The sequence below is a fragment of the Mustela putorius genome, unplaced genomic scaffold, assembly GCF_011764305.1.
Source record: "Mustela putorius furo isolate JIRA1106 unplaced genomic scaffold, ASM1176430v1.1 tig00003859_pilon_pilon_pilon, whole genome shotgun sequence".
NCBI classification, from domain to species: domain Eukaryota; kingdom Metazoa; phylum Chordata; class Mammalia; order Carnivora; family Mustelidae; genus Mustela; species Mustela putorius.
Window position 1 is genome coordinate 33,406,532 of NW_025422011.1, and position 27,884 is coordinate 33,434,415.

At 46.9% G+C, this 27,884-nt stretch overlaps 1 protein-coding gene across 9 annotated transcripts in view; it reads left to right on the forward strand.

Annotated features, from left to right (window-relative positions):
* Positions 1-27,884, forward strand: part of DENND2B (DENN domain containing 2B) — a 173,270-nt gene that overhangs the window by 120,145 nt on the left and 25,241 nt on the right. For 8 of the 9 annotated variants that reach the window (XM_045065852.1, XM_004751927.3, XM_004751930.3 and 5 more), the window contains 3 exons: positions 929-1,033; positions 18,372-19,616; positions 23,044-23,180. In XM_045065852.1, the coding sequence (XP_044921787.1) occupies positions 954-1,033; positions 18,372-19,616; positions 23,044-23,180 (1,462 nt within the window). In that variant the 5' untranslated portion in view covers positions 929-953. Of the gene's footprint in view, positions 1-928; positions 1,034-7,159; positions 7,252-18,371; positions 19,617-23,043; positions 23,181-27,884 lie in introns of those variants that run through there. The other variant, XM_013055800.2, reaches the window with a different exon arrangement.

Consider the following 27,884-nt stretch of genomic DNA (forward strand, 5'->3'; position numbering starts at 1 on the left):
ATCTGGATGTATTCTTAAGTTTTAACCTTTTTTCCTTCTTTTATTATTTTAACATAAAATAATGTTCCCCAAAGAATAATGATATATTTGCTAACTCTGTATGGTACATGAATGGACCTTTTTCACTTTATCAGTACTTAAATGCCGTAATGTGTGTTAGTTTAATTTTAATGAATATTAGAAAAAATACAGCTCATAATTTTATGGTGTTGGCTCAAATGTTACTCTTTTAGAATATTCCTCCCTGAACCTTCTATTTCAAATAACAGATCTTCACTGTCTCTCTACCTTGCTTCATTTTCTTCTTCATACTACTTATCATGACCATACATATTATACATAAAGGTACAGTGATGTATCACACACATGTGACATGCGCAGGTTTATTGTTTGTTTTTCCTGTGATGTGATCTCCCTGAGGGCAGAGACTTTGTTCCATTCTTTGTTGGATGGTGGTGCCTAGGACATAGGTGTTCAGTAAATATTTGTTGAATGACTAAATGATTAATTATATTGAACAAGGTTAAATCTTAAAGACAAGCAAGTTAGTTTCAAGTTGGTTCAAGAAAATACTGAATAAATAGTTATTCAGGAGGTATGCAAATAGGATGAATTTGCCAAAGCTCTATGGCATGCTAGAAGTTTGGGAATCTTTAAGAAATGAGAAGAGGTAGGATGGAAATGGAGTTTTGTCATTTTCTGTGAAGTGATAAGTTATGTGTTAGCTCACAGACTCATTGCCTAGACCAGATGAGGGATCCCTTGAGGCTCTTAAGCTGTAACACATGGAATTAAATCTATGTGGGAAAGTGATTCCTGCCACCCGCCACAGAAACCCTCTTAGCAGTTTTGGAGGTCATCTGGAAATGCTTGAGGTACTTTCGGCTGCCTGCGGAAACTCAGCTAATAGGGCTTGTCTTCTTTGCAGGGCTCTGGGTTTGCAGAGAGCAGAAATGACCATGACTGCCAACAAGAATTCCAGCATCACCCACGGAGCTGGAGGCACTAAGGCCCCTCGGGGAACTCTGAGCAGGTGAGTAGGGGAGCACTCTTGGGAGAATGGGGTTCACTGGAGGGTGGCATCAAGGGGCAGCCAAATGTCTTGGGTCCAAAATATAAATGCTTATTGTCATGACTCTGACACTTGTCCAGGTGAATGACCTGGGCCCAAGTTGTGCTGACTATGAAGCAAAAGCCATCTCTAATATCTATGCTATTTTCCAGTTGTATAAGTGTCCATAGGAGAGAGCAAAGGGACCCGTACTTTACAGACTTTAATTTATACTGTTGGAGGAGCCTAGAGCTCCAGGAACTGAGCCAGAAAGAAGCAGCTGACATTCTCCCAGCTATATCCTTTTCCTTAAGATGAGGACAGCTTGGGGCCTGTGCCTGAGCTAGGCTACACTGTAATGAGGGATGTTGACTACACTGGGGATCGGGGTGGGGAGACAGATATGCATGTTAGCACAAGTTGCAAGCAGAAGTCTAGGTTCTACAGGAATTTAGGCTGGACTGTAAACAATGAAACTTGGGGAATTTTAGTCAGTGTAAGCTATAATTCACTTTCTTGGTTTGGTCTTCTTCTTTATAAAGTGGAATGTAAAATTCTAGATAGAAAAACCACAGATTTTGAAATCATATACAGTTGGCTTCAAGTCCAAGCTCTAACTACTCCCCAGATAGTGAGATCTCAGGATATTTTCTTATGCCCTCCAAAATTTTGGATACTCATCTATGAAATAATAATACTAGCATGTATCTCACAGAGTTGCTGTGAAGATTAAATGAGATAATATATGTCAGTGCCTAACATAGTTTCTGGCATAAAGCTTCTCAATAAATGTTAGCTTCGTTCCTATGATGGGATAAAAGCTTCCAGAGCTGGAAGATTGACATACAGCTCTCAGCGGGGCTTCTCAAGTTTGGTTCAAGGCTGGATGCTAATGTCCTAGAATAACCTCCGGACTCTTTTACTAAAGCCATGTACCTTTCCTAAACCCCTCTGCTGAAGCTAAGGGGGATAAATTTGGCTTTGGGGACCTCAGCCTCTAGAATGGGTAGCTGTGAGGAGGATGCTGCGCTTTGGTTGGGGTAGGGCTAGTTATGTTCTGGGTGTCCAGGCTGTGAATCGCCAGGTTTACACACTTCACAGCACTCACCATAGCATGTACCCTCCCCAACATCCATAGACCAACCACCCTCTCCCTACCCTCCTACCTCTGGCAACCCTCAGTTTGTTTTGTGAGATTAAGAGTCTTATGGTTTGTCTCCCTCCCGATCCCATCTTGTTTCATTTATTCTTTTTCTAACCCCCAAACCCCCCACATTGCATCTCTACTTCCTCATATCAGGGAGATCATATGACAATTATCTTTCTCCAATTGACTTATTTTGCTAAGCATAATACCCTCTAGTTCCATCCACGTTGTTGCAAATGGCAAGATTTCTTTTCTTTTGATGGTTGCATAGTATTCCATTGTATAGATATACTGTGTCTTCTTTATCCATTCATCTATTGATGGACACCTAGGTTCTTTCCATAGTTTAATAGCCCAGTTTTGATTGTCAGGGTAGGTAGGAGGAGGAAATCTAAGCCTTTTCATTTGACCACTGAAGTTCTGTTCTTTGCTGGGTTTTGGTCTCTTGGAGCAGGTTTCCCTTTCTCTTTGTTAATGAGGCAGCATGGGCATGTTTCTTCACCCTCAGCTGCCAGATATACCCTCCCTACATAGGGTTTGCACCCCAGCTCAAAAAATTTGGTTGCATCCAGTTTTGGGAGTGGGAGGTGGGATTCTCCAAGCTCCCCTGGATTTCAGAGGATTTATGATTTTGGTGTGGATGACCTAGAGGGAGAATAGAAGCAGTGTGGTGACTTGCAAAAAAGGAATTGTTTATGTTTATTGTATATGTTTAAAGCTAATTCAGCCACCTAAATGGGGTGAACTTTGCTACGTGTTGCTCTCAGGAGATTTCACTTGTGCTATAAGGCCTGGCAGGCTGTAGGGGCACTTCTCAGAAGGCTCATCATGCCTCCTGATTTCCTTGACAAGGTTCTTCACTGTGAAACTCCAGCATCCAGGTCACTGCCCCATGGAGGTACAGGCTATCAGTATTGTGTTTGGGAATATTGCTTCTGGATGTAGGTGTGAGAAACCTGGGTGCCTGTGAAAGTGTAGACTTCTTGGGGTCATGGACTTTGGTTGACTTCTTTTCTTCTCCTTTGAGCCTGGAACAATGCCTGGTATGTAGAAGATGATAACTATTTATTGGCCAGTTGATTAGATGTCTGGGAGAAGAGCTTCTTGTAGCATAGCCTGCTGTGCTGTTTGAGTCCTCATAGTACCTCCCTCATAGGTCTTACCAACTTCAGGCTCCCTTTCCATTCAGTCCCAAGGCTCTTAGAAAGGCAGAACTGAAAGGAACCTTAGAGCTCATTCAGTTGAACCCACTTGTTTTACAGATTGGGAAGCTGAGACCTGGACAAGGAGAGGCACTCCCTCCAAACACAAAGCTAAAGGGAGAGAGAACTTAAGGCTAACTGTCTTGGTCCTTTTGTTGTTTTACTACACCACTCCATTCACCTCCCTCTAAACATTCCTGGGATCTTCCTGCTCAAAAACTGTTGTCAAGTATGACATGGTCAAATTTGGCCTGGCTTTCATAAAAAGCTCAGGTCTTTTTTTCTGCTCTTACCCTTCACTGTTGTCTACTGCAAACCTTACCTTTCTGCAAGTTTAGCTGAAAGAGTTACTTTGCAAGAGTTACAGGTCGAATTTGGCCTGGCTTTCATAAAAAGCCCAGGTCTTTCTTTCTGCTCTTATCCTTCACTGTTGTCTACTGCAAACCTTACCTTTCTGCAAGTTTAGCTGCAAGAGCTACAAAGTGCTTTTCTTAACCACCCAGCCAAGAAGGATTTCCCTCCCCTCTGTATTCACTCTTAGAACCCTTGTTTGGAGCGTCCAGATGGCACTTCTTATACAGTACCTCCTAGGGTGCATTTCATGGGGGTCTTATTTCCCCTACTCTGTTGGAACTCTTTGGAGGCCCAGCACATACTCTTTTGGAATGTTAGAGTTGGAGGGGTCTTGGAATTCATCCAGTTACTTGATGTTACATACGAGGAAGCTAAAACCCACATAGGTAATTGACTGTGGAACCATAATTTCAACTCATATGTGCAGGTTTTTGGGGTCCCACTGCTAAAGTGGGCACTGATCTGGGCTCACTGTCTTAGCGTTCAGGAAGAGGGTAAGAGCTCGCAGATAGGGAAACTCTCCTGAGAGTGATGGCTGTGGGTAAAAGATGGTGCTGCAGAGCCTGTCCTGATGTGGCAGGCCACCTCTCTGCAGGCCCTGTGGCCTTAGCCCCTTGTTACTTGAGATGCTTCCTAGAATCCAACAGTGACATCAGTAAAATTTGCCTGGTTGTTTATTGCTGCGTAACAAACAGCCCTAAACTTAGTGGCTTAAAACCTTAACAGTCACTTATTTTGCTCATGAATTGCAGTTTGGGTAGGGCTCATTAGGGAAAGCTTGTCTCTATTCCTTGCAACACTGGTGACTCAGTGGCTAGGGGCTAGAGTCATCTGAAGACTTGTTACTTACATGTCTGTTGATGCTGGCAGTCAGCTCGGACATCAGCTGGGGACCACCTACATGTGGCCTCTGTGTTTGGTTACATACTTTTATAGCATGATGTCCAGGTTCCAAGAGTGAGCATCTCAAGAGAAGTAGGCAAAAATGCATGACATTTTAATGACCTAGCCACAGAAGTTGTGTGGTATCTTTTCTGTTTTACCCTGTTGTCTAAGGTGATAATGAAGGTCTGTCCAAGTTCAATGTAAAGAGCTCTGCACCCCAGTTCCAATGTGGTGGGGTGTGTGAGAGTGCTCCCCGAACCACTAGGCAATTCTCTGACACCAGTTGGGTGCCCTACAATTCAACTCCATTCTGAGACTGTCTCAGTCCCACAGACTGCCCTTTGGCTCAGATGCCAGCCCCAAGCCCAGGATGTTTCCTGTGCTTTTGACAGACTGGCTAAACATCAGAGGTTCCCTTGACCCCCTCCTTGGGTTCATGAATTTCCTAGAGGGGTTCACCGAACTCAGAAAACCCATTTACTCACTAGATTACCAGTTTATTACAAAGGATATTAATGGGTACAAATCAACAGTCAGATGAAGAGATATATAGGGCAAGGTCTCAAAGAAAGGGTTTTTTGTCCTGGGGATCTTGGGCCTTGCACAGTGGCATGTGGCAGTATTCTGATTCACCAACCTGGAACTTCTCTGAACCCTGCCCTTTTGGGTTTTTATGGAGTTTTCAGTTGCATAGGCATGATTGATGAGATCACTGGCCATTGGTGTCTGACTCAACCTCCAGCCGGTCTCCCCTTCCTGGAGTTCTGGGGAGGACGACAACTGAAAGTTCCAATCCTCCAATCACAAGGTTGGTTTTCCTGGCAAACAGCCCCCATGCTTAGGTGTAGTCCAAAAGTCACTTCATTAGCACGAAAGACACCTTGACCGCTGTCATCACTTAGGCAATTCCAAGGGTTTTAGGAGCTCTGTGCCAGAAATGGGACTAAGACCAATTCTATATTTCTTACTATAAATCACAACATCACACAAGTGGAGGGAAAATAATTCCCACCTGATGAGAGGAATATCCACTTCACATTGTTAGAAGGGCAAGTGAGATGGGATAGGTCATGGTCACTGTCTTTGGAAAATGCAACCGGCCATAGTCTGCCCTCTGATCACAAACTTCACGTCCTTCCCCAATGTGAAATACACTCAGTCTCTCCCCTAACTTCCCAAGTCTCATCTTGTTCATGGCATCAGCTCGAAGTCTAAGATCTCATCATGTGAGTCAATTTCAGGTATAGATGAAACGCTTTGGGTGCAGTCCCTTTCTCTCATTGTGTGCAGTTCCTTGGGTACTATTTCTCTTGATGTGTAGACCTGTAAACTGAAGAGAGTATGTATCTGCCACCCAAGGTACCCTGGTGGGACAGGCCCAGAAAAACTGCTATAGATTGCCCTCTTCACAGAGAGGGAAACCGGAGACTGCGCAGCAGTTACTGGCCCATTATAATTCTCATACAGAGCGAGGCACGAGTGACTGGAAGCCTTCTTTAGGTCCTGGTTTTACTGCCTGGGAGGCATTTACCTTGTCTCTGGCTCTCCCCTCAGGGCTTTGAGTTCTGCCCTGACTCTGACTCTTCCTTTTCTATCAAAAGTAGCTCTTTCGTGTAGGTGAGTACTTTTCTCCATCTGCTTCATGCCCACAATATTTCAAGTGCCCAGAGTCTTCCCTGCATTTTATACTGTCCCTGTGCTTTCTAGTACCAGCCAATATACTTCATTTAAAAACTTCGTGGGTTTCTTTTGAATCCCTTTACAAGGTACTGAAGTCGATAGGAGGCCATATATAGATCCCTTTACTGTGAGTCCCTTCCTGCATTGGGTTCCCTTAGAGAGTGCTCTGGGACAGGGGTTCTCAAGAGTCTCTGAAGCCTTACCATTTACAGAGGATCTGCGAGGCCCACCCTTCAAATCATTAGAAGGCCTTTTGTCTGTCTGTCCCTGAGATTCTCTGAGGCAATGCTTGAAAACATTTTTTTAGGTCTTGACAAAGGATTTTTTTTTAAGATTTTTATTTATTTATTTGACAAACAGAGATCACAAGTAGGCAGGTAGGTGGGCAGAGAGAGGGAGGAGGAAGCAGGCTCCCCACTGAGCAGGGAGCCCGATGCGGGACTCGATCCCAGGACCCTGGGATCGTGACCTGAGCCGAAGGCAGAGGCTTTAACCCACTGAGCAACCCAGGCACCCTTGACAAAGGATCTTTTAAGATTAGACAAGGGTCTAGTCCTACTCTAGCTCTTTTTCAAAGAGGTTTATTGAGGGATAATTAAAACTACAGTAAACTGAACCCTTTAAAGTGTATAGTCTGATCAGTTCACATACCCACACGCACACGAACACGCACACATATAGTAAAACTCCCAGTACAATCTGGAAGCCATTTCTTAATTTGAGAATTCTTTCCTGTCTAGAGAGACAGAAACAAGTGTTATTTTCTAACCCAGAAAGCCCTTTCTCGTTTCTGTTTCCTTTCTGTGTTGCTTGAAAACGAAACAGTCCCTTTTCTGCCTCCTCTCTTCCGTCTTATACTGTAGGCAGCTAGACGTCGGATGGCACCCACAGCGCTCTGCTCCAAGATACTTCCAGCTGGATCATCGAATTAGGTAGATTTCCCATTTTCCATATTGCTGTTGGGGACAGAATTACCAAAGTTTTCAACCTTTTTAAGAGGGTCCTCTTCCCTCTAGCTTCTACTAACATTTCCTTACTTTCCCTTAACCCCTCTTGATAGCCTGTCACTCAGTCCCCAAGTCAGTGATTGAGGATTTTGTTTCAACAGCACTAAATTTCTAGGTACCAAAATCTGTTCCACGTATGGACTGCGACATAACTACCCCAGAATTTATGGTGTAAAACAACTATTTTATTATGCTCGCAGACTCTGTGGCTTAGGAATTCAGAGAACACTGCAGTGATGGCTGGTCCCTGCTCCATGATGTCTGGCACCTTGGCTGGAAGGACTTCAAGGTGTAGGGTGACTCATTGACTAGGGGCAGGTGTCACCTAGAGGTGTCTTGACTCATGTCTGGGGGTTGATGTTGGCTATTTCTGGAACCTCAGCCGGGTCTATTAGAACACCTGTATGTACCTTCTCTACGTGGCCTGGGCTTCCTCACAGCATGGGAGATAGGAAGTAGAAGCTGCTGGTTTCTTGAAGCTTGGGCCTGAAAATTGGCACCGATTCATTTCAGTTATATGCTATTGGTCAAACAGTTGTAGAACCCAGATTCAAGGAAAGGGGTGGTTTTTATAGGAGACATGTCAAAGAATTAAGGGATCTTTTTTTTTTTTTTAAGATTTATTTATTTATTTGACTGAGAGAGATCACAAGTAGACAGAGAGGCAGGCAGAGAGAGAGAGAGAAGCAGGCTCCTTGCTGAGCAGAGAGACCGATGTGGGACTCGATCCCAGGACCCTGAGATCATGACGTGAGCCGAAGGCAGCGGCTTAACCCACTGAGCCACCCAGGCGCCCCGGGATCATGTTTTAAAACCATTGTAAGTATCTTTAGTATGGTTTCCTGGAGCTACATTTCTCTCCCTGTTGGCTTTGCACAATACCTGGTTCTGCTTTGTAGAACAGTCCCATTTTTACTAGACTAGGGTTTTGGGGATATTCCTGTAAGGCGTCATTTTTTACCTGCCTCAGGGAGGGCTTCTGTCTTGTAAATACTCTGTGTTCATTGCAGCTACAAGTTAGAGGATTTGGGGTTCCTGATCCTCTTTGTGCTTCCCTAGAAATCAGCTGGAAGGTAGACAGATAGGGCTTTGGTAGATTCTTAGGTGTACTTTTAGAAGTGAAAAGGTGACTTAGTTTCTGCTCTGACCCTACTTACCATTCTACTTACTCTGACAAACTATGGTTGACCTCAAGAGTCTCTGTAGATGGTGACCCATATGTAGTTCCTTGGAGGATGAGGCATTCTGGACCATGTTGAGGGCTTCCAGTCTTTTGAGATGAGGTTGCTTTGGGAACAGGAAAGCCAACTTGTGTCACCCTGTCCTTTGGCTTTTTATCAGGACCATCCCAGAGTGGGATGTCAGTGGGAGTTACTGAGCTGAGCCCCTGCTTTGGCCTGGGGGGCAGGCTTCAGGGTTTGCTAATGGGACTCACGAAGCCTTCCTCTCCTTTCTCCTCCTCGGATGCCTCAGAGTATGGCCTCGAGGGAATACATTGAGAACATCATCTCCAGAGTTGAGGCAGTCACTGTATGGTGGGAGGATGCTGATGTCCACTGAGTCAACAAGGGCCCACCTTCATTTGAACAGCCCTGGATTGGTGAATGGTCAACTCCCAGACTGTTTCACTGGGAGCAGGCTAGATACCTGTTTAGTAGAGACTAAGCACATTGAAGCTGGGCTCCATATAACCTTAATCTTCAGATCAAGGCTTGCTTCATGACATCCACAGTCCATCTTGTTACCTCCAGGGCTATTTCCTGGACCCACAGGAACTTTCTCCAACTGGCCCCAACTTGGTCCTCTTCCTGACACCGACAACCCCAGAAGCCCTGACAGCGAACATGATGAGTTTATAAACCTCTTGTCATCAAAGACTAAGATCGACTTCCCTCTCAGAGAGCTCTTGGGTACACTTGGCAATTTATGGGGCATCCCTCGGCATGAATGCTTACCACTGTGTTCCTGGAGAGTGGCTCAGATCACTAAGCGAAGGGTTGGGTTGTATTCTTAGGAAACAACTCCAGAGGGAAGGGCACATAGTTTGCATTTTAACTCTCAACTTTTGTCTATGTATACATATACTGCACATGTTTTTTCTGTAGATTTGTCTTTCTGTACCCTTAGTTCATACTCTTTCCTATTCAGTTGTCTTACATATTTGTCTGAGTGTTTATGCTCCTCTGTTTCCTTTAAATTTCCTTTGCATTCTCCCCAGCCTCTCTTCTTTCTTTCTCATTTTATCTGTTTATCTTACTCCCTCTCCTGTAAATGTTGCTTTTGGCCAGTCACATGCTGCAGTGTTGGCATCCCTGCCTGTGCTGAGCTGCAGATCTGGCTGCCTGCTGACAAGGCGGTGACATGAGTGCCCAGTTTCACAGTGTCTGCCTCCCCAGGGACAGGCCTGAGGTTTTAGAATAAAGAGCAAAAGATGATCAGAGCCCAGGCTTAGGTGTCTTTTAGCTGTGCTGTATTTATTTTTATATTTCTTTTACCTTCCTGGAGGTATTGTGTTCAAGCACTTTTTAAATGTACATCATTTTAGCCACACAGCTAGTATGTAAGGATACTCAGAGCCAAGTGTTTTTACTGTCCCATGGATAAAGAATTGGAGGCTCAGAGAATTTAGATGACTTTTCTATGAGCACATCTAGAAAGTGAGGGAATCAGGACCAGAGGAAATCCGGGTCTTTACTCTTGGTCTGGTATATGATTTTTGCCTTTAGGGGAGAGTGCTTTACAGCTGTGCTAGTCTTCACTAAGTGCTTTATGTAACTTTTTGTGTTGTTCTTCAGGTCACATGTGACAAAGAGGGGGAAATAGGGAAGTCTGTGACTAATATCCTAGGTAGGCATAAAGAAACCTAGGTTTTAACTATTTATCTTTTCTTTACTCATTCAGTCATTCAATATAAATATTTAGTCCCACTAACTTCTAGGTGCAATGCAAAGAGTAGGGGATATCAAGATTAATAAGACACCATCACCACCTTCAACTAGGTCCACTCATCATCTATTAAGAGATACAGATGAGGAAACAGTATAGTCCAATAACATGTTACAAGTACCATAACAGACATTTTCCCAAGTGCAGTGGAGGCATAAAAACTTGGCCATCTCCACCTAGATGAAGGGGGTAGTAGGGTCAAGAGGGGTTCCAGAGTAGAGCCACAGAGATATGTACTTGAACAAGCCAGCATCCTAGGCAAAGCAAACAATATGTGAAAGCCTAGAGGCATGAAAGGCGAGAAGTTTGATGCGAGTGGTTTGGGGATTGTATGTAGGAAAAGGCAGATGACAAAGTGAAAATAGGAATCAGATCATGAGGCACCGTGTCATCCATGCCAGTGAATTTGGATAGTGGGGAGTTTCAAGCATGAAGAGTTTTGCATTTTAGAAAGATGTCAGAAGATGAGAGGACTGACTAGAACTAGGTTAAGATCGAAGGCAGAGAGAGAAATTAGATCGTTTTAAGAGTCCTGGTGAAAGATCAGAACCAAGGGTAGTAATAACAGAGGAGATGAGGAGGAACTGGGGCATTATCTGAGAGATGTGAAGGTTATAGAATTGATAGGACTCAGTCATTAAGTACATCGGTGTGTTTTGGAAAGGCGCTCGGTACAGATGCTTGAAGGAGTAGTAAGCAAAGAACAAATCTGGACCTTTTTCTCTCCTCTATGGAATACACTGGAAAACATGAGGCAGTAAAAGCCAATGATGGAAGCCTAGAGCAGCATAGGAATGAGACCATGTGAGAAGACATTCAGCCCAGGTGGGTAGGAATGAGAACAAAAGTGGTTGTGCTGTCTGAGGCCAACCCTTCTAGATGGGCATGGTATCCCCATCCCCTTTACTGCTTGTTTAAGTATATTATTCCGAGTTTGCTCTCTCTGCATTGGCAGCTTTTCTCTGTAGTGGATCATTCCAGTCATCATTCAAATCATTCAAGCATACTGCATCATATCTCCCAGCTCAAGCTAACCAACAAAATGCTTCTATTACACTACATTTGTTCTCTTCTACACATGTCTTCATTTCCTTCTTCTGCTTTTAGGAAAACCCTTTGAAAGAGATGCCCGCACTCTGTCTCCACTTCTCATTCCATTTTCTTGAATTCCTTCCAGTCAGGCTTTCCTTCTTACCTCTCCAAAATCTCTTTTCTCAAGATCATAGCATCCTCTGTATTGCTAAATCTAATGATCAGCTGTTTCTCAGTCTTCCTCTTACTCGATTGTCAGCAAATTTGACTCAGTTGGTCACTCCCTGTTTTTTGGAGGTTTTCAGTCCATCAGTCTTCATGATTTTCTTCCTTCCTTATTACATGCTCTTCTCAGAGGTCAATCTTCTTCACCGGTTCTTCCTCCCTCTACATGACTTTGAAACACTGGAGTGCTCCAGTTCAGGCCTTGGGTTTCTGTAGCTACTGACTCCCTAGATGAGCTCTTATAGTCGTATAGTTTTCTGTCTTTTATTATTGAAGTATGGTGGACAAACATGTTATGTCAGTTTCAGGTACAACATAGTGATTTGACAATTCTATTTACTAATGCAATGCTCACCACAGGGAGTAACCCTACAGTGTTATCACAATATTATTGACTATAGTCCCTATGCTGTACTTTTCATCTCTGTGACTTATTTTTTTTTTATAGCTGGACGTTTGTACCTCTTAATCCCCTTCACCTATTTTGCCCACCCCCCCACCTCCCTTTCTTTTGGTAGCTATCAGTTTGTTCTCTGTGTTTAAGGGTAAGGGTTTGTTTGTTTATTTTTTTGTTTTTAGATTCCACATATAAGTGTAATCATAGGGTATTTGTTTTTCTCTGTCTTACTTCATTTAGCATAAGGCCCTTTAGTTCATCCGAATCATCGCAAATGACAAGATCTCATTCTTTTTTATGGCTGAGTAACATTTCATTGTATGTATATACGTGTGTGTGTGTGTGTGTGTGTGTGTGTGTGTGTATCCTATCTTTGCTAGCCATTCATCTACTGTTGAACACTTAGGTTGCTTCCATAGTTTGGCTATTGTGAATAATGCTGCAATAAACATAGGAGTGCATATTTCCTTTTGTATTATTGCTTTCGTTTTCATTGGGTAAATACCCGGTAGTAGAATTACTACATCAGATGGTATTTCTATTTTTAATCTCTTGAGGAACCTCCATACTGTTTCCTATAATAGTTGTACCAATTTACATTCCCACCAAAAGTGCACAAGGGTTCCCTTTTCTCCATATGCTTGCCAATGCTTGTTATTTCTTGTCTTTTTGATACTAGCCATACTTAGTCATGTAGTTTTAATACCTATATACTGCTGATGATTCCTAGATGAGGTTTATAACCCTAACTCCATTCTACCAGGTGCTCAGGCCAAAAACCTTGACATCATCCTTGACTTCTCTTTGTCTCTCATACCTTTTATCCAGTTCATCAGCAAATCCTCTTGGTATAGCTCTCAAAATAGATTCTTCTCTTCTGCTCCCATTCTAATCCAAGCCATAATAATCTCTTGCTTGGCTTATTGCAGTGTCCTTTAGGTGGTCTCCTTGCTGCCACGCTTGCATCCCTGAACTTCATTCTCTGCTGTGAAGTCAGAGCATATCATTTTTCTGCTAACACCCTTTCAAGAGCTCCCTTTTTGTCTCAGAGTAAAAGCCCAAGTGTTATTATTGGTCCACAGGGTGTTCTGATGCATCTCCAACTAAGCTCCAGCCTTCTGCTCTCCTCACTCCACTCTGTCCACGTTGGGCTTTTTGCTGAGCCCAGAATACAGTAGGTAGGTAGTTGCCTCAAGCCTTTGCGCCGCTGCTCCTTTTGCCTACAACATTTCTCCCCCGATAAACTCACTGTTTACTTCCTTAAGACTATATTCACATTGTCCCCAGCAGAGGGGCCTTCCCTGATCTCCCTCACTGTGACTCTCTCTCTCCCTTTAGCCTTTTTTATTCTTCTTCATTGGCTCTATATCCATCTGTCAGTGCTGGTTTGTTTATTGTCTGTTTGCTCTAAACAAATAAAACCACACTGCTTCCCTCCACCAGACTATAACCTAGCAAGAGACTTCGTCTAATTTAATCTCTGCTGATCCTTGATGCCTAAAATAGCTCCTGGTATATATTTGGATCAAGGTACCACCATTCATGTAGCTACAGTTTCTCATTGTCCAAGAGAGGGAGAGTTACCTTGCTTTCACTGCCAGCCTGCATTTGAGGAACTGGAAAATAGCTAGAGGAGACTGGCATCTGTGAGGGAGGGAGCACCCCCTCCCATCTATGCCCAGGAGATGCCACCTGCCATGGGGACACAAAGACCCATGCATCCTCATCGCCAGTTCTCAAGCCTCCTTGTTTTCTGGGTTAACAGGTTGTTCCTGAGCCCTCCTTCCACTTGGGGCAAAGACTGATGGAAGCTTATTCTATTATTGGGATTACAGTACTAGCTCCAGGAATTGCCCTGAGGAGAGTCTCAGGCCAGAGCTCCTAGAAGGAGAGAGAATGAGATCGAAACAACAAGACCATGGAAGCTGCTCTTTGGGGAAGTGAAGGAGAGAGGCATGGGGAAGGAAGGTTCAGGGCAGTGGTTCTGCACTGGGATAGGGCAGATCAATTATACACACAGCTGACCTTTCCTCCCTGCATCATTTTGCTATTAGAACATTTTGTTACTTCTCACGTCTCTGTGCATTTACTGGGCAGTCCCTCTTCTGGTTTGCCCTGGAGTCTTTCATGTAGCCAAGTTTGGTTGAGTCCACGATGACCTCTCTCACGTGCCAGCCTCACGTTGGGGCTGGCTATTGGTTTCGGGGACCTCGGTTGCGCTCCACATGGCCTCTCATTCTCTGAAAGACTAGCTTGGCATCCTAACATGACAGTCTCAGGGTAGCATTCCAGGTACGTGAAGGTGGATTCTGCAAGGCCTCCTGAGGCCTCAAGTTCGGGACTCAGCTTAATTTCTACTCCATTCTGCTTAGCGAAATAAGTCAATCGGAGAAAGACAACTATCATATGATCTCCCTGATATGAGGAAGTCGAGAAGCAACATGGGAGGTTTGGGGGGTAGGAAAAGAGTAAGTGAAACTAGATGGGATTGGGAGGGAGACAAACCATAACAGACTCTTAATCTCACAAAGCAAACTGAGGGTTGCCGGGTGGGAGTCGGGGAGGGAGAGGGTGGTGGGTTATGGACATTGGGGAGGGTATGTGCTATGGTGAGTGCTGTGAAGTGTGTAAACCTGGCAATTCACAGACCTGTACCCCTGAGGCTAATAATACATTATATGTTAATAAAAAAAAAAATTCTACTCCATTCTGTTGGTCAAAGCAAATCACAAGGTCAACCTAGTTTTAAGGGGCAGAAAAATAGAATCCACCTTTTTAATAGCATGAGCTGCAAAGGATTTATGGCCAGTTTAAATTTACTCTCTTCCTCTTTCACTCCAGATGTTTAGAATCCAAGGGCAAAGGTAAGCTTTTTGAAAAAGTTTGCCAAGTGAATATTCAGAATAGTGAGCCCCTTGTTAGTTTAGTAATTATCAAGCTAAGACTGAGTACTATGTGTTAGCCACTGAGCTCAACACTTGATGTGTATTGTCTCTATTCCTTACGATAACCCCCTGAGATGTGTGTTCTTTTAACCTCCATTTTACAGATCAGGACACTAAGATTTAAAGACATAAAGTTATTTGCTCAAGGTCACATAACTTATTAGTAGCTACTCTGAAATGTGAACCCTAAGGCTTTATAATGTTCTTACCCTCTGTTGAGAACAACTGGCCTAGCATAACCTGGTGAAAGACTTAATACTAATGATAATTAACAGTCATAGTGAGTTACAGTGTATGATATCAGTTCACATCCATAGTCTCATTTGCCCATTAAGACAGCCCTGTCATATTGTCAGAACAGTTTTAAGGAGTTGAAACTGGAAGCTCAGAGTGAGTGAGTGGCTTTGCTTGTAGTAAATTCCTAAAAAGGTAGAAGCAGAACCTTGGAGACAAGCATTGAGTTCTTCTGTCAAGTGAAATCTCATGAGGGCAAGGCCTTATCTCTCTTGTTTGCGAATTTATCCCTAGGACCTTGGAGTGAGTGAGTGCTGCCTTCTCTGGGCTGAACCTGGGGATGACTAGGCTCCAGGTCAGCGTGGGCAGGCCCCTTCTCCCATCCCAAGCTGCTAGAACACACTGGGCCTGGCCTGTGTGGGGAGGTTGCGCAAGGAGCCCCTGTAGCTCTGCCCCAAACAACAGTGACATGAAGACCAGCACCTTTAAAGGGAAGGGCCAGTCTCTTCTCTATCTAATCCTTCCTGAGAGGAGAGAAACTAAACTTTAGTTAAAGCAGGCTAGGTTTTCGGGCATTTGGGTGATTCAGGCAGTTAAGTGTCTGCCTTCGGCTCAGGTCATGATCCCAGGGTTCTGGGATTGAGTTCCACTTCGGGCTCCTTGCTCAGCGAGGAGCCTGCTTCTCCCTCTTCCTCTGCTGCTCCCCCTGCTTGTGCTCTCTCTTTCTCTTTGTGTCAAATTAAGAAAAAAAAAAAAAACTCTTAAAAAAAAAAAAGGCAGGTTAGGTATTTAGGGTTTGAGAGAATTTCTTACCTTGTAGAGGTTTTTCTATGCTGGAACTACTAAGGGAAATTAGGGAGTCATGTTCTAAAAACATGCTTGAGTTCGACAGACCAGAGATCCTTACCATATTTCTTTTCATGTGGAGCCATGCTGTCCACACCTCCTCCCCCCCACACCCCATAAACACAGTGGCTTCATGGGCTGGTGAATACCTTACCTTGATTGAGGAAACTCATCCCTCGGGGAGCATATATCAAAAAGTGAGGAGAGATGAGGCCCATTCAGGAGGGTTCCTGAGAGATTCTGAGTGTCATTAGATGCCTGTCCTCTCCCACTAGAGTTTAAGCTTCATGAGGACATGAATTTTTGTCTCATTTATTCTTGTGCTTGGCCCCTAGAACAGGCCCTGGAGGTTAGTAGGTGCTCACTAAGTATTTGTTGAATGACTAAACACATGTTCAGGTTGTTTTCTATTAAAGGCATCTTCTCCTACCCTCAAATGAGAATAATGGAAACATAGAGTCCTTTGTGGAGTCCAGATACCACTGGCTTACAGGGCTGGACCGATGATGACCTTTGGCATCCACGGTTCTGTGAAATAAATGAGGGACTTAAGGCCTCCCTCGACTGTGAGTAGGTTGGGATCTCCCAAGGCTCAAGCCTGGCGCATTGCCCTGCTGCTGCCTACCCCGGGGAGTGCTGAGGCTTATTCTTTTCACACGTCCTTGCTGCGCCGACTCTTTTTGGTCATTGGCTTGGCTGGGCACTGCATTTCTCTCATCTGTGCCCATGTACACGTGGGATGGCTCTTGTTTGACTTGCCCTTTTAAAAACAACTTAAGCATGTTGAGGTTTCCTGTTGATCGGGGGCAGCCAGAGGCTATGACCCAACAGGGAATTGTTGGCCAATCCCTGACTCACCCAAGCTCCAGTTTTCTGTGTGTGAGCAAGCAGTGACAGCAGGCTGGCTCGAGGGCAGCTGGCTGCCTTCCTGTGGATGGCATGGCCCTCTGGAGCCTATGAGGCTCCCTGCCCAGCTTTAAGGGCCATGCCTGCGGGTCAGGTGGGCCTTCGTAGCGTGCGGCATTGGCTGTCTTTGAACTAAAAGAAGATGCCTGCTGTCTTTGAACTAAAACTGTTTGAGAAGAGGGCCAAAAGTTGACAGTGATTACCCTAACAGACAACTAGAAAAGTGTACTTTAAGAGAAGTCTGCTCAGGTTCTCATCATTAAGCTCCCCTTTACCTTTTCCTTTATTTGTCCGCCATTCACTAAGCACCTTCCAGATACTGAGGACGTGTCTTTCCACCTGGAAGAAATCACGGACTGGTAGGGAAGACGTCCCTGATACTTAGAAATGCTATGTTTGCGACAGGACTGTGCGCGGTGCCCTGAGGGTTTCTGCTGTGTTGTGTCTGGGAGCCTTGGCAGTTCACAAAGATGGCAGAGGCCACTGCTTCCTCTTGAGTGGGGCAGCGTAGTGTTCTATAGCTTCCTGTCCTGGCTTCCTGCCTCACCAGCTGAGCGACCTTGGCTGAGATATTTAGTTTCCCTGTGCCTCTGTGGTTTTCCCTTGTAAAGTGGAGATAATAATAAACAATAATAATTGCGTAGGGTTTTTGTGAAGACTAAATGAGTTTACTAATATGCGTAAAACCAGTTAGTTAGAACTCTTCCCCCTATTGGCTAAGAGCTGCCAGTGGATTTAATGCTGAGGAGCGGCAGGTGCTTGTCTGAAGTGGTGCTACCGCTGAGGAGTTGGCCTCCCCTCCGCACCGGCATCCTTGTTAATGGCGTTGGAGGGACCCTGCTGATGCTTCTGAGACCTTCAGAGATCTGAATTCTGCCGAGGGGCAGCATGCTGTGCCGGTAACCGAAGTCTCAGGAGATGGGTTTGTTAAGGAGACAGAGCGAAGGGCTTGGGGGTATACTTGGGGATATACTTGGGGTACTTCAGGAAGCAGCATGCAGGAGATGCTCTCCTGAGAACCGAGCACCAGCATTTCTTCCTGGTGCCACGTTCAGTGGGGCTGTGTTGGTAGGTTGAAATCAGCCATGGTGGGAATATTTATACTACGGAGCTTGGCCAGTGTTACAGTTCTGTGCTTTCTCTTCAGAGGGCTGATGGCTAAACATTTCTACAGCACGGCCCTGGCCTTAGTGTTCTCTGGGAGCCTGTGTAGCTTCTTGGGATCCTCTCCCCTGACCTAGAGCTGGCCTCTGTTCCAGACGGCACTTAGGGCCTCTGGGATCGAACTGAATAGAGAGACCCATTGAGTTTGGCCTGCTGTGGATAAGCAGCGCTCCTTTCCTTGAGGACGGCTTTGCCAGGTATACTTGAAAAGAGCACTTTGGGCTTGGGTGCCCTGCAGGAAAGAGATACTGAGCGCTCCAAAAATGAAATGCTGTGCCTCTCGTTGTCAGGCCACTCACTGCCATTTTCTCTTCTTTTCCTTTTTCTGGTTTTGTTTTTGTTGCTTTTAGGTCTCAGTCAGTCTCTCCACCTCCAGTTCTCTCCCCACCAAGGAGTCCCATCTACCCGCTCAGTGATAGTGAAACGTCGGCCTGCAAGTACCCAAGCCGCTCCAGCTCCCGGCTGCTCCTCAAGGACTGGCACCCCCGTGATCTTTTACCCCCAAATCCTCAAGCTCCCTCCCCAGGCACTTCACCACCTGTCTGTCCCCTCAAGGCCACCAACTTCAGTTATTCGGACCGAAGCCCTTCAGTGTGCAAGAGAGAGGACCAGAAGGAGAACGTCCAAGGGGAAGGCCAGGATGTAGAGGGAGTAGCTGCTTGCCTCCCTCTTGCCCAGAGCACCCCATCCTTAGGGACAACAGCTGGCCCACGGAGCTTCTTTTTGAACCGCACTGGCAGCCGTGCCCACAGCCTGGGCATCCGAGAGAAGATTTCAGCATGGGAGGGGCGCCGAGAGGCTTCGCCCAAGATGAGCGTGTGCGGGGAGAAGCGGGAGGGCTCTGGGGGCGAGTGGGCGCTCAGTGAGGGCTGTCCCAGCGTGGCGCCATCCCCCTGCAGCTCAGAAAAAGCCTTCGATTTCAAGGGCCTCCGGAGGATGAGCAGGACCTTCTCAGAGTGCTCCTACCCTGAGACCGAGGAGGAGGGAGAGGCGCTCCCTGTCCGGGACTCTTTCTATCGGCCGGAGAGACGGGCAGGCCGGAGTGAGCCCAGCGCCTTCCTCAGGGGGCATGGCAGCAGGAGAGAGAGCTCAGCAGTGCTGAGTCGGATCCAGAAAATCGAACAGGCCCTGAAGGAGCAGCCAGGCCGGGGACTCCCCCAGCTCCCCAGCAGCTGCTATAGTGTAGACCGAGGGAGAAGGAAGACTGGGACCTTGGGCACGTTGGAGGAACCGACAGGGAGCACGAGTGTGAGCACTGGCAGCCGGGCAGGAGGAGTGGCTGGAATTGGGGGGGAGGCAGGCCCACCCCTGGAGAGGGAAGGCAGTGACTCTACTAAGCCAGGGACCCCTGGAAATAGCCCGAGCTCCCAGCTGCTGCCGTCAAAGAGCTCCCCTGATCCCGCTGTGAACCCTGTCCCCAAACCCAAGCGCACCTTTGAATATGAGGCTGACAAGAACCCCAAGAGTAAGCCAAGCAATGGTCTACCTCCTTCGCCCACACCTGCTGCTCCACCCCCCCTGCCCTCTACCCCCGCCCCACCAGTCACCCGGAGACCCAAGAAGGACATACGTGGTCACCGCAAATCCCAGAGCAGGTAACAATTGCTCTTCCAGTGTCTTTAACGGCTGGGCACAGTGGCTTTCTTTTCAATGGAAGTTGCAAAAACAGACTGTAATTGTGGGTCACAGTCAGTAGTCCTTCCTTGGTCCTGGAGCAGTGAATCATCGTTAGGTGGTAACAGGAGTTAGGTGGAAAGGAATTTGCTCTGCTCTTGCTGGGATAAGGATCCATAAATGTGAGTGGGGCGGGGGTGGGGGGAAGGCGAAAGTGGTTCTTCCAAATGTTGCCTGCTGAAGGTGTGGGCTAGATTTGGCCTTTGGGGGAGAGTGGGGCTGTGTCTTGAGCCCTATCAGAACTTCCTTGGTGCCTGTGGGAGGGGTAGGGCCACCTTCCTTGTGGATAAAATGGGCAGTCCTTGAAGACTAGCAGTAGGATCTTAGCCTCATGACCACCTGAAATGCCAGCGCTAGAAACTTACTTCTTTGAGGGAAGCATCATCTGAATACTGCGTGTTGTCCTTAACATGAGAGTATTGACACATTTAAGCTGATTTTCTCTTTCCTGAGGGCTTCCTGGCCATTTAGGGACTCTGGCCTATAGGGAGAGGGGATCCTGGGATCCTGAAAGGGGAGACTGAAGGACAAAGGAGTTGAAAAACACTTTCCTGGCTTCTTGGCTGTGTCCAAGAACGACCTGTCCTGACACTTTCAGTGTCTTCCTGGCAGTCTCGGCATTCCTGGCCCTGGACTACCTGGGCCATCTTAATGTGACCAGGAGCTTGAGGTGCTGGGGTTCAGGATAGTTAATAGGCATCTTATTCTCTGAATTGGGGTAGGCTGGAAGTCTACCTCTTTGAGAAGTCCTATACCCCTCTTCCTCTTTGCCTTTCTCTTCTAAAGTAAAGTCAGATGGCATTCAGGTTCATTTCAGTTCTCGGGATTCTTCCATTGGACCATAGACTTCAGGCTGCATCCCACATATCCTATCTCATAAAGGTAACTGTTCGTGAGAGGAGGACATCAGAAAGTCTCAGATCCATGGGCCAGAGGAACCCTTGGCTAAGGGTACTCCTACGTTTTGGCTCACCCCAGCATGCTCCCTGGCTCTTAAGTCTTTAACAGCCTACCAAGAGTGTTTGCTTTGATCTTATTTATCCATTTCTATAAACACCATCTAGAGCGTGCCATGCACCAAATCCTGAACTGGTTAAGGGCACACAGGGTCAGATAAGATGGGGTCCTTCCATTCTTGATGTGGTACAGGAGATAGATGGACAAATAAATGGTAGATGCTCTTCTGTGTGCTCCCTGTCAGAGTAGGGTGCTAAAGAGACCCAAAGGAAGAGGCAGCTAAATCAGGCTGGGGAGTGAGCGAAGCCTCCTTATAGAGGGAGTTGCTGAGCTAAATTTAGAAGAGTGAAAAATTTGCAGTTAGCTAGGTGGGAAAGGGGGGTGCGGCAGAGTATGTCAGCCTGGAGGCTTTACACATACTCCCACACACATTACATTTATACGTAATACATACACACACACACACACACACACCCCATATACGGAAGGGTCACTTCACATAAGAAGTAGCTTCGCAAATTTAAAAATCTGTGCTCTTGGGAGAAAAAAAAGACCACTCAAAATGCATAGCCTGTTTTATTTGCCTGTTCACATTGTGAGCATATTCCCTCGTAGAGCAGGTGAGTTTGTTTCTATTGTGTCCGGTATGATTCTTATATTCAATACACCTTTTTTATTTTTAAAAAATGCAAGCCAAATATTTCTTTGGGTATTCAAGCAAAGAAAAAGAAATCTGTTAAAAAAAAAAAATCTGTGGAGAAATTGACTCTATTAGTCTTAATTCAAGACAGTGTTTTGGTCTTCAGCATGGTGCCTTCCTGAGGTATTTTCAAGGGTACCATAGCAGAACATAATTTGTGTCTTATTTGCTGACTTGAGAACTACCTGCAAAAGATGTTGACCCCACTGTATGTATATCCATGAGAGCTTGATCTCAGACCACCAGTTTCTGTGGGCCCACGTTCATGAACCACTGTACTAAACTTTTGCATATTTAACTGGGTGAGAAGTCTGGGTCAGAGACAGATTTGGGAGCCATCATGGTAGGAATCGTAGATAGAGTGATGGCCATCAGTATTTGGCCCCCAGAAAGTACAGAGTGAGAGAGTCCTAAAGATGGGACTCTGAGAGACCCTGGCATTTAAAAGACAAGTAGAAAAGGCAAACCCCTCACAAGAGCCCAAAAAGTAAGTGCCAAAGAGGCTGTTGCCTGTGTCACAGAGGTGAAGGAAGAAGACTGCTGTTCCAGAGTGTTCAGCTGTGTCAGGTACTCCAGAGTAGCTAGGCAAGCTGAGAACAGAATGTGGCTTTTAGGACACTTGTAGTCCTTGACTTGTACCCCAAGACTCTCAGGAGTTTTTCATTAAACAAGAAAAAAAGGCTGAGATGTCCAGTGGTACCCAAAAGAAGAGGGAGGTGTTCATGGGTGGGAGGAGGTCTTCAGTCAGTGCCTTTCCTTTCTCCCCTTCCCCAGGAGTTTGCTGGGACCTGCCTTGGAGAGAGAGAGAAAGCAGATGGGGGTTACGTCTTAGATAATGGAGGAGAGGAGGAGAGAGTACTGTGGGCCCAAGCTATCTGAGGAGCTGACAAACTGTGGTTTTGAAATTCTGCAAATGACCATTTGCAGTGTGCAAAGGAGATGACTAGCTGAAGGGAAACTGGGTCTTGGAAGTAGCTTCTGACTACAAATTGGCCTTCCAGTTCTACCTCAGAAGCAGTATGGTTTTGTTTTGTTTTGTTTTTTGAAGTCTCAGCCTTTCCTCTTCCAACAACCCACCTACCACCCCAACTGCTTCCCTGACTCCCAAACAGCCCTGGGCACCACCCACCCACTTTTGAGCCCTTGCCACCTGTTCAGATCAGGAGCCTTTGCTAGAATGCAGGTGTGATGGAGTCTCCAGAGGCAGAACAGGGACTCCATTCTTGTGGTCCTGGCGGATACTTCTCAAGGATGATATGCTCCAGGACTTGGAGGCCCAGGTCAAAAGCTTAGACCCTGGAGCCAGACAGCCTGTGTGAGTCCTGCCTCTTGTCACTTCGTCTCCCTGAGCCTCCACCTCCACATTCATAAAACGGCACAATAGCTCATAGCAGTGTTATGAAGATGAATGATATTCGCCTGCAAGGCATTTGATACGGCATCTGATGCACAGTCCCCATCCTAGCTGTGGGGGTTGTTACAGGCTGTTCCTGGGGTGCAGGAACCCAGTCTGGAGCCTTGCAGACCCTTTTCTCCTCCTTTGAATGGTAAGTTTTGACCCATCTTGATGCATTGCTTGGTAGCTGTTGGTGAGGAGGACGTCTCGTCTTTGCTCTTGCTCATGGCCATTCCCCCAACAAGGCAGTTGGACCCTAGTTTTACTGGAATGACTTATGCTCTGTTATCCACAGAAAATCCTTTGAGTTTGAGGATGCATCCAGTCTCCAGTCCCTGTACCCCTCTTCTCCCACTGAGAACGGTACTGAGAGCCAACCCAAGTTTGGATCCAAAAGCACTTTAGAAGAGAACGCCTATGAAGATATTGTGGGTAAGCTCTGGCAGAGGGGGTGGGCTGGCTCGTCTCTGGGAGCTGTAGGGCAGGAACAGGAGGGACACCTTAGATTCAGCTTCATTCACCAGGGGCTGAGTTGGCCCAGCTTCTGGAACTTCTCAAGAAAATGGGCACTAGAGGAAGCAGCTTAGTAAAGACTGAGCAGCTGAGAAATTAAAGCCTGACCTTGAATGAACTGAAACTCAAAGGGTTTCTGGGACCACAAAAAGGGGAAAACCACATCATCCTTTTTTTTTTTTTTAATTTTCAGAAAACTTCCTTAGCTGTGTGTCCTTCCTTAGTGGTGTGTCTTTAGGCAAATCACTTTTCTTAGACCTCTGTCTTCTCATAAGGTGGTGATGATGATGTTGTGATTTTAACAATAATAATGATAATAGTAATAAAACTTCAAGGGATTATTGTTAGAATTCATTGACCCTGGAGCCAGACAGCCTGTGTGAGTCCTGCCTCTTGTCACTTCGTCTCCCTGAGCCTCCACCTCCACATTCATAAAACGGCACAAGTACCTAGCAAAGTACCTAGCAAAGTGCCTGGTCCTTAGTATCTGTCTCCTACTTTCCTTTAAAGTAAATGGTGTCAAGAAAGTGTCTGAGATTTTACTCTGCTTGCAAACAAGTCTAGCCCTCCCCAGTTTCACAGATGCTGACGCAAGACACAAGACTCTTGGGAGACAAAGGACTTTATTGCTCATGGCACACAGGAGGCATGAGCTCCATGTCCATGTGGGTCCCCCTTGCTCCCAGGTCCCATGAGGCAGTGTGGAGGAGGTCCAGGTAGAGGCTGTATATGCACAGTGGGTCTGTGTCCCAGCTGAGGGTCTCCAAGCTTAAGGAACCCCAATCTTTTCAGAGGGTGGCTAGCAAACATGCCCAACCTTTGCCCCACAAAGAGACATTATCTTTATTCTGGTCAGGAAGCAAATCTGCCTCTACCCTCTGGGAAGACACCCTCTGTCTTCTGAGGTGGTTTGCTATACATCTTTGAAATGGTAGTCTGGATGATTTCATTCCTCTTGCTCAAAAGTCAGAAATATAAAGTGCCATGGAGAATTGTCCTTCAACAACTGGGAAGACTTGGTGTTGGCAAACCTGTGTTCCAGGGTCAATGAAAAACCAACAGAGTGGGGTGGGTTGGGTTTATTTTGGGCTTTCATTCTAATTCTGGCCTCGTTCTCTTCCGCGGATACTTCAGTTCCGTTCAAGTAATGTGCTGTGTGTGAGTGTAGATCACTCAAGAGAAGAGAAGCAGTGTGCTGTGCACTTGACCCCTCCTCTCTCATCTCCAGCTCTGTCTCATCTCTGTGTTAGGACTTGAGGCTGGAGACCATAGGCTTAGATAACACATTAGAGAGGGAAGTGGCCCTAGTGGAGAACCTTCCAGATTCTCCAAAGACTGGTGAATCTTCAGAAGAGGAGGTCATCTATTCCCTCATTTGATCTGAGCCACTAGTTTCATTGTTTTCTCCTTACAACTCGCTGGGCTGGAGTTTCTGGAAAAATAGCAGAGCACTGCTTGGATCCACTTAGGCACTGCTTCCCCAGGAATGGAGTGCATAGTATACAGCCATCCAAAATTAGGTCATAACCGGAAGACTGTGGGAGTGGGATCCCTAGAATAGCAAAAGGGTTTAGGGAGGGAGACCTTTTCCCTTAACACTGGGAAAAAGCTTTGTACACATGGTCTCCAGAGTTGAGGTCAAGAGCTGTGGGGATCAGAGGCACAACCCCATCTTCCTCCCCATTCCCGTTGCAGGGTACATTCCTGTTCCCTCTAGCTGAGAAGAAACTGGAATGTGTTCTTGCTGCCCGGGGCCCTTGGGAGCACCCAGTGCAGCAGCTGCCCCCTCCCCCAGCCCAGCGGGCTCTGCCCACGCTGTGCTCCTCTTCTCTGAGGGGGCTTTGCAGCCTGACCGGGCTGACCAGGGATTTCAGGAGAGGAGATGGATGTTTTTGCATCAACTGAACAAGAGAAAGAGAAGGTTTAACCATTTCTCCCTGTCCAGAGTTCCATGATCCTAACCTCTGTTTAGCCTTGTTTGGGGACTGTGTCTGGTGGGGCGGGGGGAGATGAGAATTTGGGGGGCGCTGTCCTGGGCAACAGAGCTGTTCTCTGGGCCTCTTTGGTCAGGTTAGAGAGAAGAGGAGGAGGGAGGCAAGGGTGTCTGGGTCTCAGTCTCCAGACTCAGTAGAGGAGTCTTTGCCACTTTGGGATGCTGCAGGAGGAGGGAAGGAAATACCGGAGCAGCGTGGCTCCTTCCTGAACGGATGAGCTAGAGCTAGGGGTAAGGGCCCGGGATGGGAGGAGGCTGCAGTGGGGGCGTGACCCTCGCTGCTCACCTAGCTTCTGGATTTGGAGCACTGTGCAGAGCACAGGAGTAGTGCTCGGGAGGGTATTGGAAGGAGGGCAGGGAGTGACCTAGGCACCCGGGTTTGGCTTCAGCCTTGAGGGTGGTGGGGTAGGGCTGTTCAGCATCTGTAATTAGTTCACTGCCTTGGACACAGCTTCTTCCTTTGTATCCCCTAGACCAGGGAGGCTAGAGGGAAATCTAAGAGAGAATATCTCTTTCTCTTAGATTCTGGTTGATCTGTCCCTTTCTCCTTCCCTGATCCAAGAATTTGGATCCCCCAGAGGCTTCACGGGGGCCCTCGTTGCTGCACTATGAATGTCAGTTTCACTTTTGCCTGGGATTGAACAGTTTCCTGGACTTTCCAGGAGCCTTCTCTTCTGTTCTTGGCCCAGCCTGTGCTCTGTGAGCTTCAGGCTGGGCCTGTTTGGATTAACCAACTCTTACCCTGCTTTGCTTGCACAGGGACAGACAAAGCTTTGTTTTGGGTGTGTGATCATGGGCTTGTGGGGGACAGGGAGCTCCTGTGTTAAATCTCCATCTTGGGGACCAGTTGATTGGATTGGAGTTGCTGGTCGGTTAGAGGTTGAGGTTTAGTTGGCCCAGAAATGAACATGTCTTCTCTATGATCAGTGGACTTGAACGAGAAGCCTTGGGGAATTTGTTGGACTCCCGCCCACATCAGGCATGACGCCTGGGGACCTGGGGTGGGATATTCCGAGACAGGCTGAGGTTTGTCCTGCTAATTTGCAATAGAGGGGTTCAAAAATAAAGTTACTGCCTTGCTGCTTCCTGGGCTGTTAATTCTCGCCTGTCCAATTTGACATCTGCCCCTGGAAGATGCTGCCGTCCCACAAAACCTTATAATCGTTTGCATTCTGAGGCTGACACTTAAAAATGCACCGAAGGAAGCAGCTTATTAGGGAGTTATGTGGAGTGGCCTCGGCGCCTGACCAGGGAGCCTGGACTGCATTCCTGCAGAGATTCCCACTCCCAGCAGCTAGTTGGGGCTGAGGGAGCGTTTCCAGGAACTTGAGCGGGATGGGAGCTGGGGATAGGGCCGGTCAGCCTGACTGCAAAGCTTTTGGAGCTTCTGCTCTCTCCGTCTTCTCTCACTTGTCCCCAGGCTGGAAAGTAGGAAGGCACAAAGGGTACCTAACAACACCAAGGCTGTAGGCTGGCCAGTTGGAGAAGGGTGTCCCGGCTTGGAGGGTAGGTAACAGTTGGCTCCTTAGAGCTCCGCATCTGATGTACTGTGTGTTGGCGGGGAGAAGGGGTGTGTTGGACCTTTATCCTGGCCCTCTCCGCTGCGTGAAGGAGGGGAAGAGGCTGAGCACCAGCACAAGCAGCTGGTTGGAACCAGGACAGGTTTTGACAGGGAAGCTACAGACCCTGTGCCCTAGCCAGGGCACGGTCAAGAGGCTTAGGATTCTGTGGAAAGAAATCCTCAGTGTCTGCGCACTTACACACCTCTTCCCTGACTGGTTCTTCTAGTTGTGCGTGTGTGAGTGAGTGTGGGTTGTTGTGTGTGGTTCATGACCAAAGGAGCTGTGGGGAGGAGCGGGGGCAGGGCTGGGTGGGGCTGGTTTCTTCCTTCAAGAGGATCCCTATGCTAAGTTTGGGCTCTGACAAGCCCCTTTAAAAGAGTGCAAAGCAGAAATTCTTGGCGATGCCCTTGTTCCATATCTCATCAGCAAAGCTGGGAAGGGTTGAGACCTCTGGCTTCCCCAGCTGGGCTTGATGAGATGGGGCTGCTCAGGGTCTGGCTTCTGGGGAACAGGGCCTTCCTCTCCCACTCCTCTCCTCAAGCAGTCAGTGCGGATCGGCCTCCAGCAGTCCGTGTGGGTAGGAATGCAGGTGACGGTCTGGTGGTCTGCCAGGCTTCCTGTCTCCCATCTATGCCCCTGCTAACTCTTCACCATTTCTCTCCACTCAGCTGTAGCTACTCTAGCCTTGCTGTGGCTTGCTCCCGGGAAGGAAGTTCTGAGCCCTATTCCACAGCCTCCTGCCTCTCCCAACTCTGAGCCATTGCTTTGGGATTAATTTTCTCCCAGCAGGTTCAGGTGTGGTTCGCCTTGGGGCCCACTTGGTATCTGCATATTATCCCCATCCCCTGGGCATCCTTATTACCTGGAAGGATGACAGGGAATATGTCCGTGAGACAGCTCCAGAACAGTGGCTGGGAATAATCTAGGACATGGAGAGTAGCAGGTGAACGAGGGCTGTGAGGGCCCAGCTAAGGCTGGGGAGGCAGGGCTTGGGCTGGGGCCAGCAGTCATTTCCTGGAGCGGTGATGAGTGGCCTGATTCTATCAGAGAGAATTTGAAACATTGCTG